Source organism: Falco rusticolus, chromosome 8 (genome assembly GCF_015220075.1).
Source record: "Falco rusticolus isolate bFalRus1 chromosome 8, bFalRus1.pri, whole genome shotgun sequence".
In the NCBI taxonomy this organism is placed as follows: domain Eukaryota; kingdom Metazoa; phylum Chordata; class Aves; order Falconiformes; family Falconidae; genus Falco; species Falco rusticolus.
This window is the reverse complement of record NC_051194.1, coordinates 12,984,719-12,997,632: the sequence shown is the minus strand read 5'-3', so window position 1 is coordinate 12,997,632 and position 12,914 is coordinate 12,984,719. Positions and strand designations below refer to the sequence as shown.

The window sequence follows — 12,914 nt, the reverse complement described above, 5'->3', positions numbered from 1 at the left end:
GCCAGTCCTACACAATGCCGCTCAGTAATGGTGTTTGCTGCTGCCCTGAAGCATCAAAAGGGTGATACTTAATGAGGGCAAAAGTGCACTGAGCAGCTGCTCTGTGCCGCTCCTGGTGCAGGAGGGTTTTGTCATGGCTTGCCAGCTAAAGTGTGAGGGATTGGGACAAAGAAACGAGATTTCTTTTAGGATGAGACCAGTGGGCAGGTTTCTTAAGGAAACTGGGTAGATCAGCAACAGAGAGATGTTGTAGTACATTCAGACACTGTCACATGCTCATTATTGTTAAGCATTATGTGGTGAGGAGCACAGGGCGAGGATGGAAGCAGTCACCTGCCTGAAGCCTTACCTGGGGTTAAGGAAGTCACACAAGGGATGCTCACGTTACCTTTGTGTTCCCTGGGCTACTCTCCCTGACCGACAGCATCTCCCCAGGCTGCGAGGAGCGGAAGGGGCTGCTGAGATTTGCATGGCGAGGTCCTTCTCATGCTTTTGCGCTTCCCGGAAAGTTGGGAATGCCACCAGGCTGGAAGGATTCTGTGGTGTGAGGCGTGGTGGTGTGTTGTGAGGAGCACCTGTGGTGCAGCAGAGAACCCCAGCCGCTTTGCAAAGCAGCTCATCCCTCTGTGCAGTCAGAGGGAAAGCAGCACTCAAATGGCCGAATGCGAAGGTGGGCATCGAGGCTGGCAGCAGCGCAGTGCAGCAGCAGCGGCAGCGTCCGCAGGCCTCCGAGCAGCCGCCGGGGCAGAAACAAGCCCGTGTGCGTACTGGCCGTGGGATCAACTGCTGATCACTGTCATGTTTTTGTTTTGTTTTGTTTTGTTTTGTTTCTCTTGCTCACTTGTCCTTGCTCAAGTCATGGTAGGTGGATTTGTCATTCTCCCTCTTTGTGCAGGGAGGGCGAGTGGAGGCAGGGCTTTCGGAAAGCAGAGCGCCGTGAGCTCCAGCCTGTGCTGGGTGGCAGTAGGGAAAGGATGACGTCGTTTGCTGGGTCATACAGCTGTTTTTTATTCGCATTCTGTAGCCTGCTTTTATGATCTGCTCCTGCTTTTCCCTTGAGTGTTTTTGTGGTCTTTGTTTTCACTCCTGTGTTGGGTTTGGAGCACAAGCCATGGGCACTCCATGGTGGGCTGGCTGGACGTTCCTGCAGGTGGTTTTGGGTTGGCCTGAATGTGGGGTAAATATGTAAAGCCCAGGAGGGGTAGCTGTAATTTCAAAATCCAGATTTTCAGCTAAGAGCTCCACATCTCAAGATCTTAGGGACTGGAATTTTCAAATGTGGTTGTCTCGGTCCTTAAATACTAAACTCAGGCTGTGCCTGCTGGAGGGCTCGTCCAAACACTGAAGCACTCTGAGCCATCAGAGGAAGGGGCTGAGGGCTGCAGAGTGCACAAGGATGAAGGCTGGTCCATGCTAAATATAAGATTCCAGAAATACTAATACTGTTCAGGTGGATATGGATAATCCCTTCGTGATTCACTCAGTTTGCTCTGTTTGCCTTTTAAAAAGACAACATGGCGAATGAGCTGTGAGACCAGGGGCTGGGGTGGCCGTACTTTGTACACCTTTTCATTAACACTGCAAAATCGTATCGGAAGCCATCAGTCCCATCTTGGCTCAGTAAACTCGCTGCTGGCTGCAAGTACCGTGGCCTCAGCTGTATTTGAGCTTGGAGCAGGGACACAAAAGTACAATGCGGCACAGAGCGAGCTGCAGCTTCAAGGGCAGGTCAGGGCTGTAGCCGTAGGCAGTAAATCAGCTTCCAGCCTCCTTCTTTTCCAAAGTTTCCAAATACTGAATTCTTCCTTCCTCAGGTGGAAAAGTGCCCTATGATGGAGTGCTACAGGCAAATGAGCAAATGGAAATGTGTCTGTCTTCACTGAGATAAAGGAAGATAGATGCGCTTGTGAGAAGCTGTGCTCAAATGCAATTAGGCAAGCAGAGCCCACCCCCCGCTGCCTCCCCAGGGACCTGTTTTATCACTTGGCACTCGCCAGCACCGATGCAGGAATACATTTAGGAAGCTATTCCAGAGCTACTGCTTAGACTAGATAATACCATCCCTCCTCCTGACATCCCAGTTCACCGATGTGTCAGTCTGCAGGGAGGGTGCTCAGCACCTCCCGCACCGCTGCGCTCTGGACCGGCTGCATCTCACGTGCCAAAGTTAGAAATGGAATGGAAAAACCCACCCGACAACGTGTGTTTATCCCAGATGAAGGGGCACGACCAGTGCCTGGGAGCTTCAAGTCTCATTTACTGTGGCTGGTGGAGGGTCAGGGTCTTGGTCAGCAGCTGCGGGGGACCCACACTTGTGCACCCGGAGACCAGCACCCACCCAGTCACTGCAGGGAGCTGGCAGATGTGGTGCAGGCTGCACTGGGAGCCAGGACCAGAGCATCGGTCTCTGTCGGGCTAGGAAAGGCAAACCTGTTTCTGCTGCGGCCGCTCAGGGAATACTGGCTTTGTAAATGCTCTTCACGAGAACTGGCAGACGAGAAATAGGCAGGTCCGGGGATTCCAGGCTGGAGTCGTAGCTGCAGATGGTGTGGTTTGCAACTGGGGGGATTACCACCAAACATGCAGAATCAGAAAAATGTGGTTTATTTTAGCTTTCCGTTGGTTTGGGACCTTTAATCTATAAAGGACTTTGCTTTGTCAGGGTAGGCTGCAATGACTCCGGCGGAATGCCACAGCAGCCGAGAGCCTGACAATTTACTGTGCCCTGGCAGCCAAGCGGACTGCCCAGAGCCTCTGCCGATAAAAGACACTCCCCAGCAATTACATCCTTTTGAGCAGGAGGCTGCACAGGTTTAAAAAATTAAGTTGCTGAACAAGAAGACGCTGGGATTCTTCTAAACAGGGAAAGCTTGTGAATGAGCAACTTATTAAGGCTGCACATTAAACGTGCCCAACACATCCTTACCTGCTGTTAAAAGGAGGCGGCACTTTGATGTAATTGGTTCTTGGCTGCAGCAGCCAGCAACAGAGCCTGGCTGTTGCAATAATCTCTTGGGAATAACACAGCTAATTAAAGCCTGGGAACTGGTGACCAGCAGCTTCTCCTTTCTCTCCAGCTCTGTCTGTGCTAATCAGAGGTAGGTGGATGTCAAGGAAGTTTTGTGCTGCAATGTGCTAATCAAGGACGGAAGAAATCAGCTTCAAAGCTGGGTGCTTGATCAAATCCTAAATATCCCAACACGACGAGCTGAGAGAGATTTCACATCCCTGCGTACTGGCTGCTGGGAGGGATCGGCAGTGCTGTGTACAGTACGTCACGGGCACGGCGTGGGTCCAGTCCCACAGCCCTTTTTCTGAACTCCAGAGCGTTGCCTCCTGCTGCCTCGTGTGGGGCTGGTGTTCTGGGAGACAGATCTTATGATATGAATCAACGGAGAGCTGTTTTTTCATTAAGAGATGCTAAATCCCCCAAGTCTTTGGTGAGGTTGAGGGAACTACGGGTGTTCAGCTCCTCTGAAGGTCAGGCCTTGGGACTCTCACAGTCAGAATCCAGAATTAGCTGCAAAAACCTCCTTTTGCCCAAGCCACCTTTCCCAGCAGCTCTGCGCGCCGGGGGGTTCGGCAGAGCCGTGTGGATCAGGGTACCCATGTTTTATGCCCCTTGAAAGCGCCCTGCAAGCTGAGCTCATCTGGCGGACCTGGTGTTGTTCTTTTCCTGGGGGAAACTGATGGACTTTGCTGGTTACTCCTGATCTGCCACGGGCCGGGCTGGCCTCTGTTTTATGGCACCTGCCTCAGCTGGGTGCTCCAGTAAGGCCAGTTCAGGGCAGGCAGCTGTACTGGGCGCAGTGCAGCCCACCGCTGCCGCTGCCGGTCACAAGTGGGCTGAGCGAGTTCCTTGCTCGATGGAGCTGGATGAACTTGCTAGCGGAGGGCTGGTCCTGCTGGAGACCTGGGAGAAGGGGCAGGAGAAGCGAGAAGCGAGCGGGGCTGCGCGGCCCGGGATGTGCGGTGGCGGCAGCGCAGTTGGGCCGTGTGGGGCTGGCACGGCCCGTGTGGGGTGGCAGCTGCAGCCGAGGGAGCCCACCCCAGTTTGTGGTTTAATGCCGGGGTCCTGAGGGGAGGTGAGAGCACGCAGAAGTGGGTAGCAGCGCGGCTGTGCCATGCACGCAGGGGAGGGGGACAGGGCCGCCGTGCCAGGAGGCGAGAGCAGGCGGGAAGGAGTAAGGTGGTGGGTAGAAAGAGGGGACGGGGCCTTGCACGCTGCCAAGGGCAGAAAGAGCAAAAAGCCAAAGGGCAGCCACTGCAGGGTGACAACCAACCCGGGGTGGTTCCTCTGCTGACCTGGTTGCGATGCTGCGCCGGGTTTGCTCAGAGGGCTGCGTGACAGGGCGCCACAGCGTGTGCGTTCGGAGGAAGAGAACCGAGGGCATTGCCCCTCCTGCTGCGGCGAAGGGACGCCAAATAAACAGGCTCTTGACAAGGTTTGTGGAGCCCTTCTCCGTAGCTGTGCTTTGCTGAGGAGACGGTAAGACAAGGCTTTTTCTGGGGCTGAGTGTTTGCCTTCTCAGGAAGCTGGGTATACAGCTTAGAGGTTTCCAAAAGACTGATTTTGGAAGCCCTGTGGGTCAGCCACCGCCGAGCACGGCGGTGCAAGCGCCGAAATGCAAGCTGCAGCTCTGAGCCTGGGAAGGTTACAGAGACCCAGCCAGCATCTGCTGCCAGGGATAACCACAGGAAGGAGAACAGATTGAATTACCGAGTACGGGACACTACAGGAACCCTGTGAAGTTATTTATAAGACCTTAGCGTTTCTTCCAATCCCCTGAACAAATGCAGACAGACGCTGGAAAGGGCTGTACTTCACGCCACATCTTGGATTTCTGGCATGGAGATCTCCATCGTGGGGAAGGTTGTTTTGAGCGGCTGAGTCCAGCCCTGCTGGGGCAGCTCACCTGCTGGATGTTTTAGTAACGTGGGGTTTACGCTAACCCGAACACCCACTCTGAACCTCCTCTGTGTCCAGGTTTGATCCGGGAGGTGGAGCTGGCTTGAGTGGCGGCAGAGAAGTGGAGGGTGAAGACATCTCCCTTGGGTATCCCACTCCTATCACGCATGAAGAGGAAGAGGTAGAGGTAACAACAGTGATACAATCTGAAATTCAGTGTTGTAAATATCTCATACCGAATTATCAGAGAGCACGTACGCGTTTCTAGTTCTTCATTCTTACTTGTAATAGTCCTCTAAAATAAGGCGGTTTGCAGTGTTTCACAAATGAGGAAAAAAATGATATAAGCTTTAGGATATGGTAATGTAGCAGAATGACTCAACTGACTGGACTGGTAATTAGTGGGTATTACCTATTCAGGAGGGGCGGAGTAAGGAGAGGAAGAAGCAGCAGCTTTAAATACTGTACACTCAAATGGCTACCGAGTGCGTATGGATGAGCGTGATAACAAAGCTCAGGAAACAGAACTAATGGCCCCCAGAAAACAGATGGGCTATTTTTCAGGCACCCTTGTAATGAAAAGATAAACTGCTGGAGACATACTGGGCAATCGGAGTTTCTGAAAATTACTTCTAGAAGGGCCTTCTAATGCGGTATCTTGGATATGTTACTTTGAGCCATTTTACAGTGTCTAGGGACAAAAGTCAGTGTCCTGGAAGTCGGTGGTTATAGACAGAGAGTCTGGACTGTGCACGTTACCCACATAAAAACATACATATTTTTTCCATTTCTATCCCTGCTTTAGAAACATAAAACTAGAAGGAAAAATAGGATACACTTGACTAGAAATAAGCAAATGAAAAAGAAGAATGTATATTTCTAAGATGCTAGACAAAGGAAATACAAAATTATTCTAAAACTGCAACATGAGGTAGTCCTTGGCTATATAACCAGGAGGTTCAACAGTGATACGAAGGTAGCAATTAAAAAAATAAATCTAATGCATATGGGAAGAATAAATAGTTGTGATAAACTTGATGTAAGAGAATATAATCTCGATAAGGAAAGCTTATAAAAAACATGGCTAACAAAGATGAGGATGATACAAGAGAAATTTTAATCTATTAGGAAGAAAAGCAGTGCCCAAAACATGGTGGGGGCCTGTTGCAGACCATAAAAGTAGTGGTGTTTGGTATTTCTCAAGTTAAAGCAAGTGGTATGATGAAATTGCCATTATTAGCAACCAGGCAGGACTGAAAATAAGCCCAGATATTTCACCTAAAACAGCCAGCGGGGTCACCCATTCGCCTTTAATGTACACTGGATACAGTGACAGGACAGTGGAGCAACAGAGAGGAAACCCCAGGTAAACACAGGCTGGTTAATCTGACACCTGGGCTAGGAATCTGAAAACAGGATCAGAAATCCATTAATAAAGAATTAAAGGCAAACATGCAATTAAAATCCATTAAAAATAGACCTTGTCATTAAACCAGGCTTAGTAAGTCTAATTATAAAGACGCATTACCTGGCATGGCACCCTGCAGTATGCATAGTATTTACAGATAACTATCTACAAGATAAAACAAATGATACACCTGTGGATGAAGCTTGTCCGCCTGACAGATCTGTTTGCCACTGTCCTTCAAACAGCCATGTTTCCTGAGGGATTCCGCTCAAATCCCCGCTAGCCCGCACAGTAGTTGACACTTTCGTCAAGAGACTGAAAAGCAATTCTAAAGTCACTCCTGAAAACGCTGGTAAGCACCAGCAGGGTGGGACAACACGGGGAAGCAGACACTGCTCAGCAAGCGGGACCTCATGGTGCATTTAGCTGCGTTAGCACAAGGCAGAAAACGTCACCTGCAGCCACAGGACAGGGGAGCCCATGTCCCAGAAACAGCCCCGGGGAGGTGTAAAACTGTGCTCATCTGCTGCCAAAAGGGTTAAGACAATCTTGGAGGGTATAAACAATGAAGTAAGAATGGGACGCCTTCTGTAGAGAGCAGAAGGGAAATAAATCTGTCAGTTCTCGTATCCCTTCCTAAATGTCAAAAAATGGAAGGTCTGCGACACAAACATTACGGAAGTCCTGGAAAGTTCTTTGTAGGGAGAGACTGAAAGCGGCCCTGTCTGTCAGCTTCTGAAGACCAACAGGCCCCTTGGTTACTGTGCAAACACGTTCAGGGAGAACAGCCCAGGTACTAACAGGGTTTTTATTTGGCAGGCAGAGTAAGAAGGAACAAAAGCTGGGAGCTGAGGACAGACACCTCAAAGCGGAAAAGAGGGACATGCTAGTTACAATAAAGGTGAGTAATTGTTGGAACAAATTAGTAAGGAACGTAGTAGTTTAAGAGCACTTACATTTAAAAGATTATGTTTCATAAAACATTTTGTTCCTACTAGAGGTTGAAGCCCAACTTGTGTGACTACACCCTGGCACCGTGGTGGAACTGTGGCCAATGACACCAGAAGGAAATACCAATTACCCTTCTGGTGGCAGCTGTAATAACTAGTTTAGACATTAAAAACATCTTTTAAAAATAAAAAGCAAAATACATGCAATCGTTCAGGATTTGGACAATGCAAAAGGACTTCTTTCAGGCAATTAACTGGAATTTTACCTAGAGGAGAACTTGCTGTAATGGCAGATAAACCAGAAACCTCTGCAATGTGTTATCTGAAAGAGTGGCACTTCGAGTAGGTACGACCTATAGATTTGAGTCCTCAGTGACCGTGTGCCCAATTTCCTGTGACACTAACCTGCCTTTCACACAAGGCAACGAAATTACAAACCCAAGTGTGGAAAGCAAATGAGCTGCAATCCTTCAGCTTCATTTGTTCTTCCCTTCGTTTAAAAGCTACAGGTACACATCAGGCATCCAGCAGGGAAGTTGCACTTGCTGTTGTGTTTGCACAGCCGGTAGTAATTTCAGAAGTTTTGTCGTGCTTTTATTTTCCAGAATAAGCTAACCGGCCTCCACCCAAGGAGGCATGTGTGCAGCTCTCCAGCCCAGCCCTTGAAAGATGTGGAGCAGGAACAGAACAAAAGAAAATCTGTCACTGAACTCATTTGTATGACAAACAGCAGGTTGCTAAAAGCCCCTGCTTTTAACTTTGCGCAACAGCCCTACACTTGGTAAATACCAGATATACATACAGTGAATGCATAAAGATAGCAATTAATTGGTAATAATAAAGATATATAGAAAATTTAAAGTATCCATAGTAGCTTCAAAGTGGTTCCATTTACATATGTCCCAAGGGTGTGGACATATAATATATATATATATGTTGCAGTTGGGTGAAACCCAGGGCACAGACCGATCTGCTTCACATCCAGCGACACGGGACTAGCGCTAATGTTGGTAAATGAGAAAAAAGCCCTGACGCACTCCCTTCCCCACCCTTCCGACCCTGCGGGAAGTTGGCTCCTGGAACTCGAGGGTCAGAGGACCGCCTGGCTCCAGGTGCACTGCACCGCTCCCAGGGCCACCCGCTGCTCCCAGCCTGGGCTGTCTGGGCTGCCACCTCTGCCGTCCTGCCCTGGGGCTGCAGGGGCGCGGGAGCCAGGCGTACCTGCGCGCTGCTGGGCTCGAGCCCCACTTACAGCCTTCAGCCCTCTGAAGCTCTGCTCTGTAGAATCCCAGTTTTCGGGAGGTTAATAATCTCTCCTAACAGTCCGCCCAACCCCAGAAGCCTTCCCCAAATCTGAAGAACTCTCTTCTGAAAGCAGAGTGGGTTTACAGCTAATTAACGCATCTGGACCTGCACAGCCCCTTGGGGGTGAGCACACTTTTCTCCCAGCACACGCCCTGGTACCACCTGCCCTGGGAGAGCTCAGCCCTCTGCCTGGATCCTGCAGCCTCTGGCTGGCAAACCCGTCCCCGGCAGCGCTGTGGCCGCTCCGAGGAGCGACATCTTTCTTTAAACCCCCCCATCGGCCCACCTACCCCTCTGCCCAAATTTGACTAGTAAAGAAAATTCAGCTTTGCACATTAGAAACTTTACTCCAGTAAAGCACGGCACAGTTACAGGTTCAGCACTTGGAGATCCTGGAGGCTGTTTGCTGTTATTTACCTAAGTGAGATTTTAATTATGCAGAAGATGCTAAAGGCTGCACAGGCCTCACTGTGAATTAGGGCTTCTCTCTTCTTTTGACAACGACATTTTAATTCCCATAGACTTAATACACACTCACTGCAGACTTGTTCACAAACAAACAGGTAACCAAAACTGAAAATGCAGCAGGACACAGTTAAAGAGAAATCACACACACACTGCCCCCCCCCCCCCCCCCGAGCTACAGAGACAAAAATGAAAATAAAGCACCAAGAACACCTCAGCTTGAGAGACTATTCCTTTCAGGCATATTAGTGTAAAGACTGGAGCTACTTAATTTCAGTCCTTAAGCACACAAAGAAACTTCCTGAAATAAATTCAAGATGACAACCAATAGCCAACAGACAGCCACCACTAACTATTTAAGTAAATCACGTATTGAAATCTGCATGGAGACAACTGAAAAATCTGCCTCCAATGTAAACATTTCAGCATCAATCTAAGAAACACTAAGTAGTAATTACAAAAGATACCCCCTTCTCCAAAATCTGAATGAACCTATATATGTGTGTGTATAGAAATACACACATTTCACAGCCTACTATACTATGAAGATCATTACAGTCAGCTTTAACATCACTTACTTGTTTGCAGTTATGGGTATCTGTAATATGAATGAATCTCAGACAGGCAAATTTAATTAATGTTATGGTACCATTACAAAGCATGTATATATATAGGCACAAAATTTCCTTGCTGCCTTCAGAAAGATGAATAAAAAGTAAAACTGTGGTGTAAGGGTGGCCTGAGGTTAACTTACCAATATTGCTATAAGCAAGAATAAAAAAAAAAAAAATATCAAATGCTTCAAATTAATGTCCTGCAAGTACGTTATCTGTGGGTGGCTATACACACTTTTAACACCACCACCACGGGAAGGATTCAAATAAGGCAAGAACTTCACAAACCAAACCAACAGAAATACTAAGCCTTTATTACAAAGAGAAATTATTCCACAGAAGAGGCTGGCTTGCTTCCATGCATGCTGTCAGTCATATCCACCTGCTGAGTGTGGAGAAGTGCTTCTGCTAGATTCATTAATTCCCCAAGACACCATTAGGCTTTGTTCTTGGCTACAAGTGCGTGAGCATTTTGATTCAACTGAATTGCTTTCTAGAATTTTGTTACCAGCATTGAGTGGGCCAAAATAATGAACCTGACTGTTGGATAAGCCAAACACTGCAAGGGAAGAAAAAGAAAAATATTCAAAAAGTCACACAGTGGACACAGTTAACCACTAAGGGAAGTCAAATGACCTGCTTTACATCCACGTTGTAAGTAATTTCACAAGCAGAGAAATGAATATGCTTGAGTCTTATCTTCACTTGGGGCGTGTGAAGAATGTTTGCTGGATCCTTTTATTGGTATGTGCAAGCACACGGTCACGAAGCCTAAAAGCCAGCAGAACTAGATTGAATCCATGTTATCTATTGTTGTTTGGATTTTGAACAAAATTGATGGAGTATGAACCAGTTGATGAATCCTGTTTTATCTGGAAATTTTCTGTTGACAGGCCAAAGGGGCGGAGAACCAAATTCCCGAGATCCTTCAGTTTGCCTACAACAAAAAGGAAAGATAACGCGTTAAGTGTTAAGCGGAGGGCAGATCCCCACTGAATTATACCCAACAACAGAGTCCGGCTCTACTAATTTACTAATCTACTAATTTAAGGTAAATTCATCTACTAATTTAAGGTAAATGCTGTAGGAATCTTTGCAGTTTGTTGAATATTTAGGCTTTGAACACAAATTTTAAAAATTCCAATTGTGATGTAGTTACTGTCAGCTTTGAGGTTGAACACAGATGACCGTGCTGGTTCTGAATGGTTTGTTCAGGCAGCCCTGATGAAGCGCCAGTGGCTGCAGTCAGTCATGGTTCTATGTGGTTACAGCTATCCAGAAGCACCTCATTTCCTCAGTTATAAGCTCTTGAAGCATCCAAGTTTTTAACAGCTCACAACAAAGCACTGGTCTCCCCTGTACATAATGCTTGAATATAACTGATGCTGCCAACTTTCAATTTTTTAACATAAAAGTTTCAGTTCTGGTCATTTTTGATGCAGCTACAGCTCTATAAACAATCCAGAATATTATAACTGGCCAGTTTCCTAGACTACCAAAAGGCACAATGAAAGCCAACGTTCAAACTACTCGTTTGTAATTATTAAAAATCCCTTTCTAGAGCTGTATATAGATACAAAGAAAAACAAATTAATCGTTGTGACTGCATCTGCACGTGCAAACTAAGGAGTTCCATCTGAAGCATACAACTTTACAGCCTTTACATTTGGCCTGCAAACACCCTCAGCATAATATCATGGGATGTCACATCAGTAACTCACTTTCAAAACCACAGTTCTTCAGGACTCACACTACTAAGAGCTCTAAGCAGCTATTATTTAACAAGCATTGTTAAATATACACGCAGTAGAACAGTTAAGAAAATCTAAAGGCTTTATTAACATATGTATTATACATGCGTTCTGACTCTAGAAAATGAATCTCACTACCACCTATAAAAGGGGAAGGCCAACAAAAGGACTTTTTTTAAAAAAAAAACAAACACCATGTTTATATAGAGGTGACAGAATAGATAAAATGCATAAAATTAAACAAGAAGCTGAGGTAACAACTTTGGTGTTGGCTAAACACAAGCTAACTGAGCTCCTGGCAAGACAAGACAAAGGAGGATGATGGTCAGTTTTTCAAGAAAAACACTATTTCCCCCTGGCTTCAATGCAGAATTGTAGACTAATTTCCCAAAGAACAAGCAGAAGAAGTTTGGACAAGTTGAAGCCTACCCTAGGTCTGCATCCACAGACTACACGCTACCTTTCAAATAGCCTTCTACTTTTACTAGACTCTCTAAGGCAATGGATTTTGTTTTGCTGGGAGCTTTGTGTGCACTCACGGTGGGGAGAAAGTGACGACAATAGCTGGCACACAGGAAATCCAGCTGAGCAACTGAAGTAGTCAAGACTACTGTTCAATTATAATTTTCATGCTTATTTCATTTTCCGTAATTTTTAGACTTTTATAAGATACATTATCTCTAAACTACTAGTGTTGCATAGCAGTTTCATCTTATGTGATCTCAATTTGCAGATTTTTTTTTTTTTTTTTTTTTTACATACTTTTTGCAGTTAATGTACGGGCTTACATTGCAGTAAATTTGGCAGTGCTGGGTTAATGGCTGGACTTGATCTTAAAGGTCTTTTCCAACCTAAATGATTCTATGCAAGTAAAACATGCAAATGCCACACCTATTCCTGCTTGCATGTGTGTGGTTTCAGCAAGCCATCTTAAGTCATGAGAAACATCTTATTCTACTCATCTTCATTTGTATTTCTATTTCTAAACTAACCGAACCTAACTGCAAAGTCATATGAACGCTTACTTAGTTTCTTTGCTTTTCCTAAGTGCTTTTGTTTGTTTGAAAACCCTGTTTCTACCCAGCACCGCAATCATCACTATTGCTATTGTGTAAGTTTCCTCACAACAACGCAACAGCCAGAATTTAATTCAGGCTTTGTTGCTAAGCCATACTGAAGCAGTAAAAGTACAGAAACATAAGGAGCAAAGCCCTATGCAAGTCCTTCACAGAAAGAGACAAGCAGTGTTTGTGCTGCACAAATGGAGGACATACAGATCAAGACATTTGCCTTGCATGACACTGCAGGTGACAGTGTTCAGAACAGAAATGATACCAAAGTCTGAACCTACCCCGTGGAGGTATGGCCCTTATCTCTTACAATCCGACAACGGCTCAAGGCAGGTTAAACACCATCACCATAAACCAAAAGATGCTATTTTCACAATCACATTTCCAAAACTGAATTGGGGCAGGGGAAGCAGTTTTGAACACATTCACAGAAAATACAAAA

At 46.4% G+C, this 12,914-nt stretch overlaps 2 protein-coding genes across 3 annotated transcripts in view; one reads left to right on the top strand and one right to left on the bottom strand.

Moving 5' to 3' along the window:
* The window catches only part of PWWP2A (PWWP domain containing 2A), a 43,868-nt gene extending 33,641 nt beyond the window's left edge, over window positions 1-10,227 (top strand). Inside the window, exons 3-5 of the transcript XR_005105795.1 lie at window positions 4,988-5,096; window positions 7,137-7,218; window positions 7,873-10,227. The gene's annotated coding sequence lies outside the window, so the exon portion shown is untranslated. The remainder of the gene's footprint in view (window positions 1-4,987; window positions 5,097-7,136; window positions 7,219-7,872) is intronic.
* The window catches only part of TTC1 (tetratricopeptide repeat domain 1), a 33,950-nt gene continuing 30,979 nt past the window's right edge, over window positions 9,944-12,914 (bottom strand). For both annotated transcript variants that reach the window (XM_037397900.1, XM_037397901.1), the window contains exon 8: window positions 9,944-10,588. In XM_037397900.1, coding sequence (XP_037253797.1) covers window positions 10,455-10,588 — 134 coding nt within the window. In that variant the 3' untranslated portion in view covers window positions 9,944-10,454. The remainder of the gene's footprint in view (window positions 10,589-12,914) is intronic.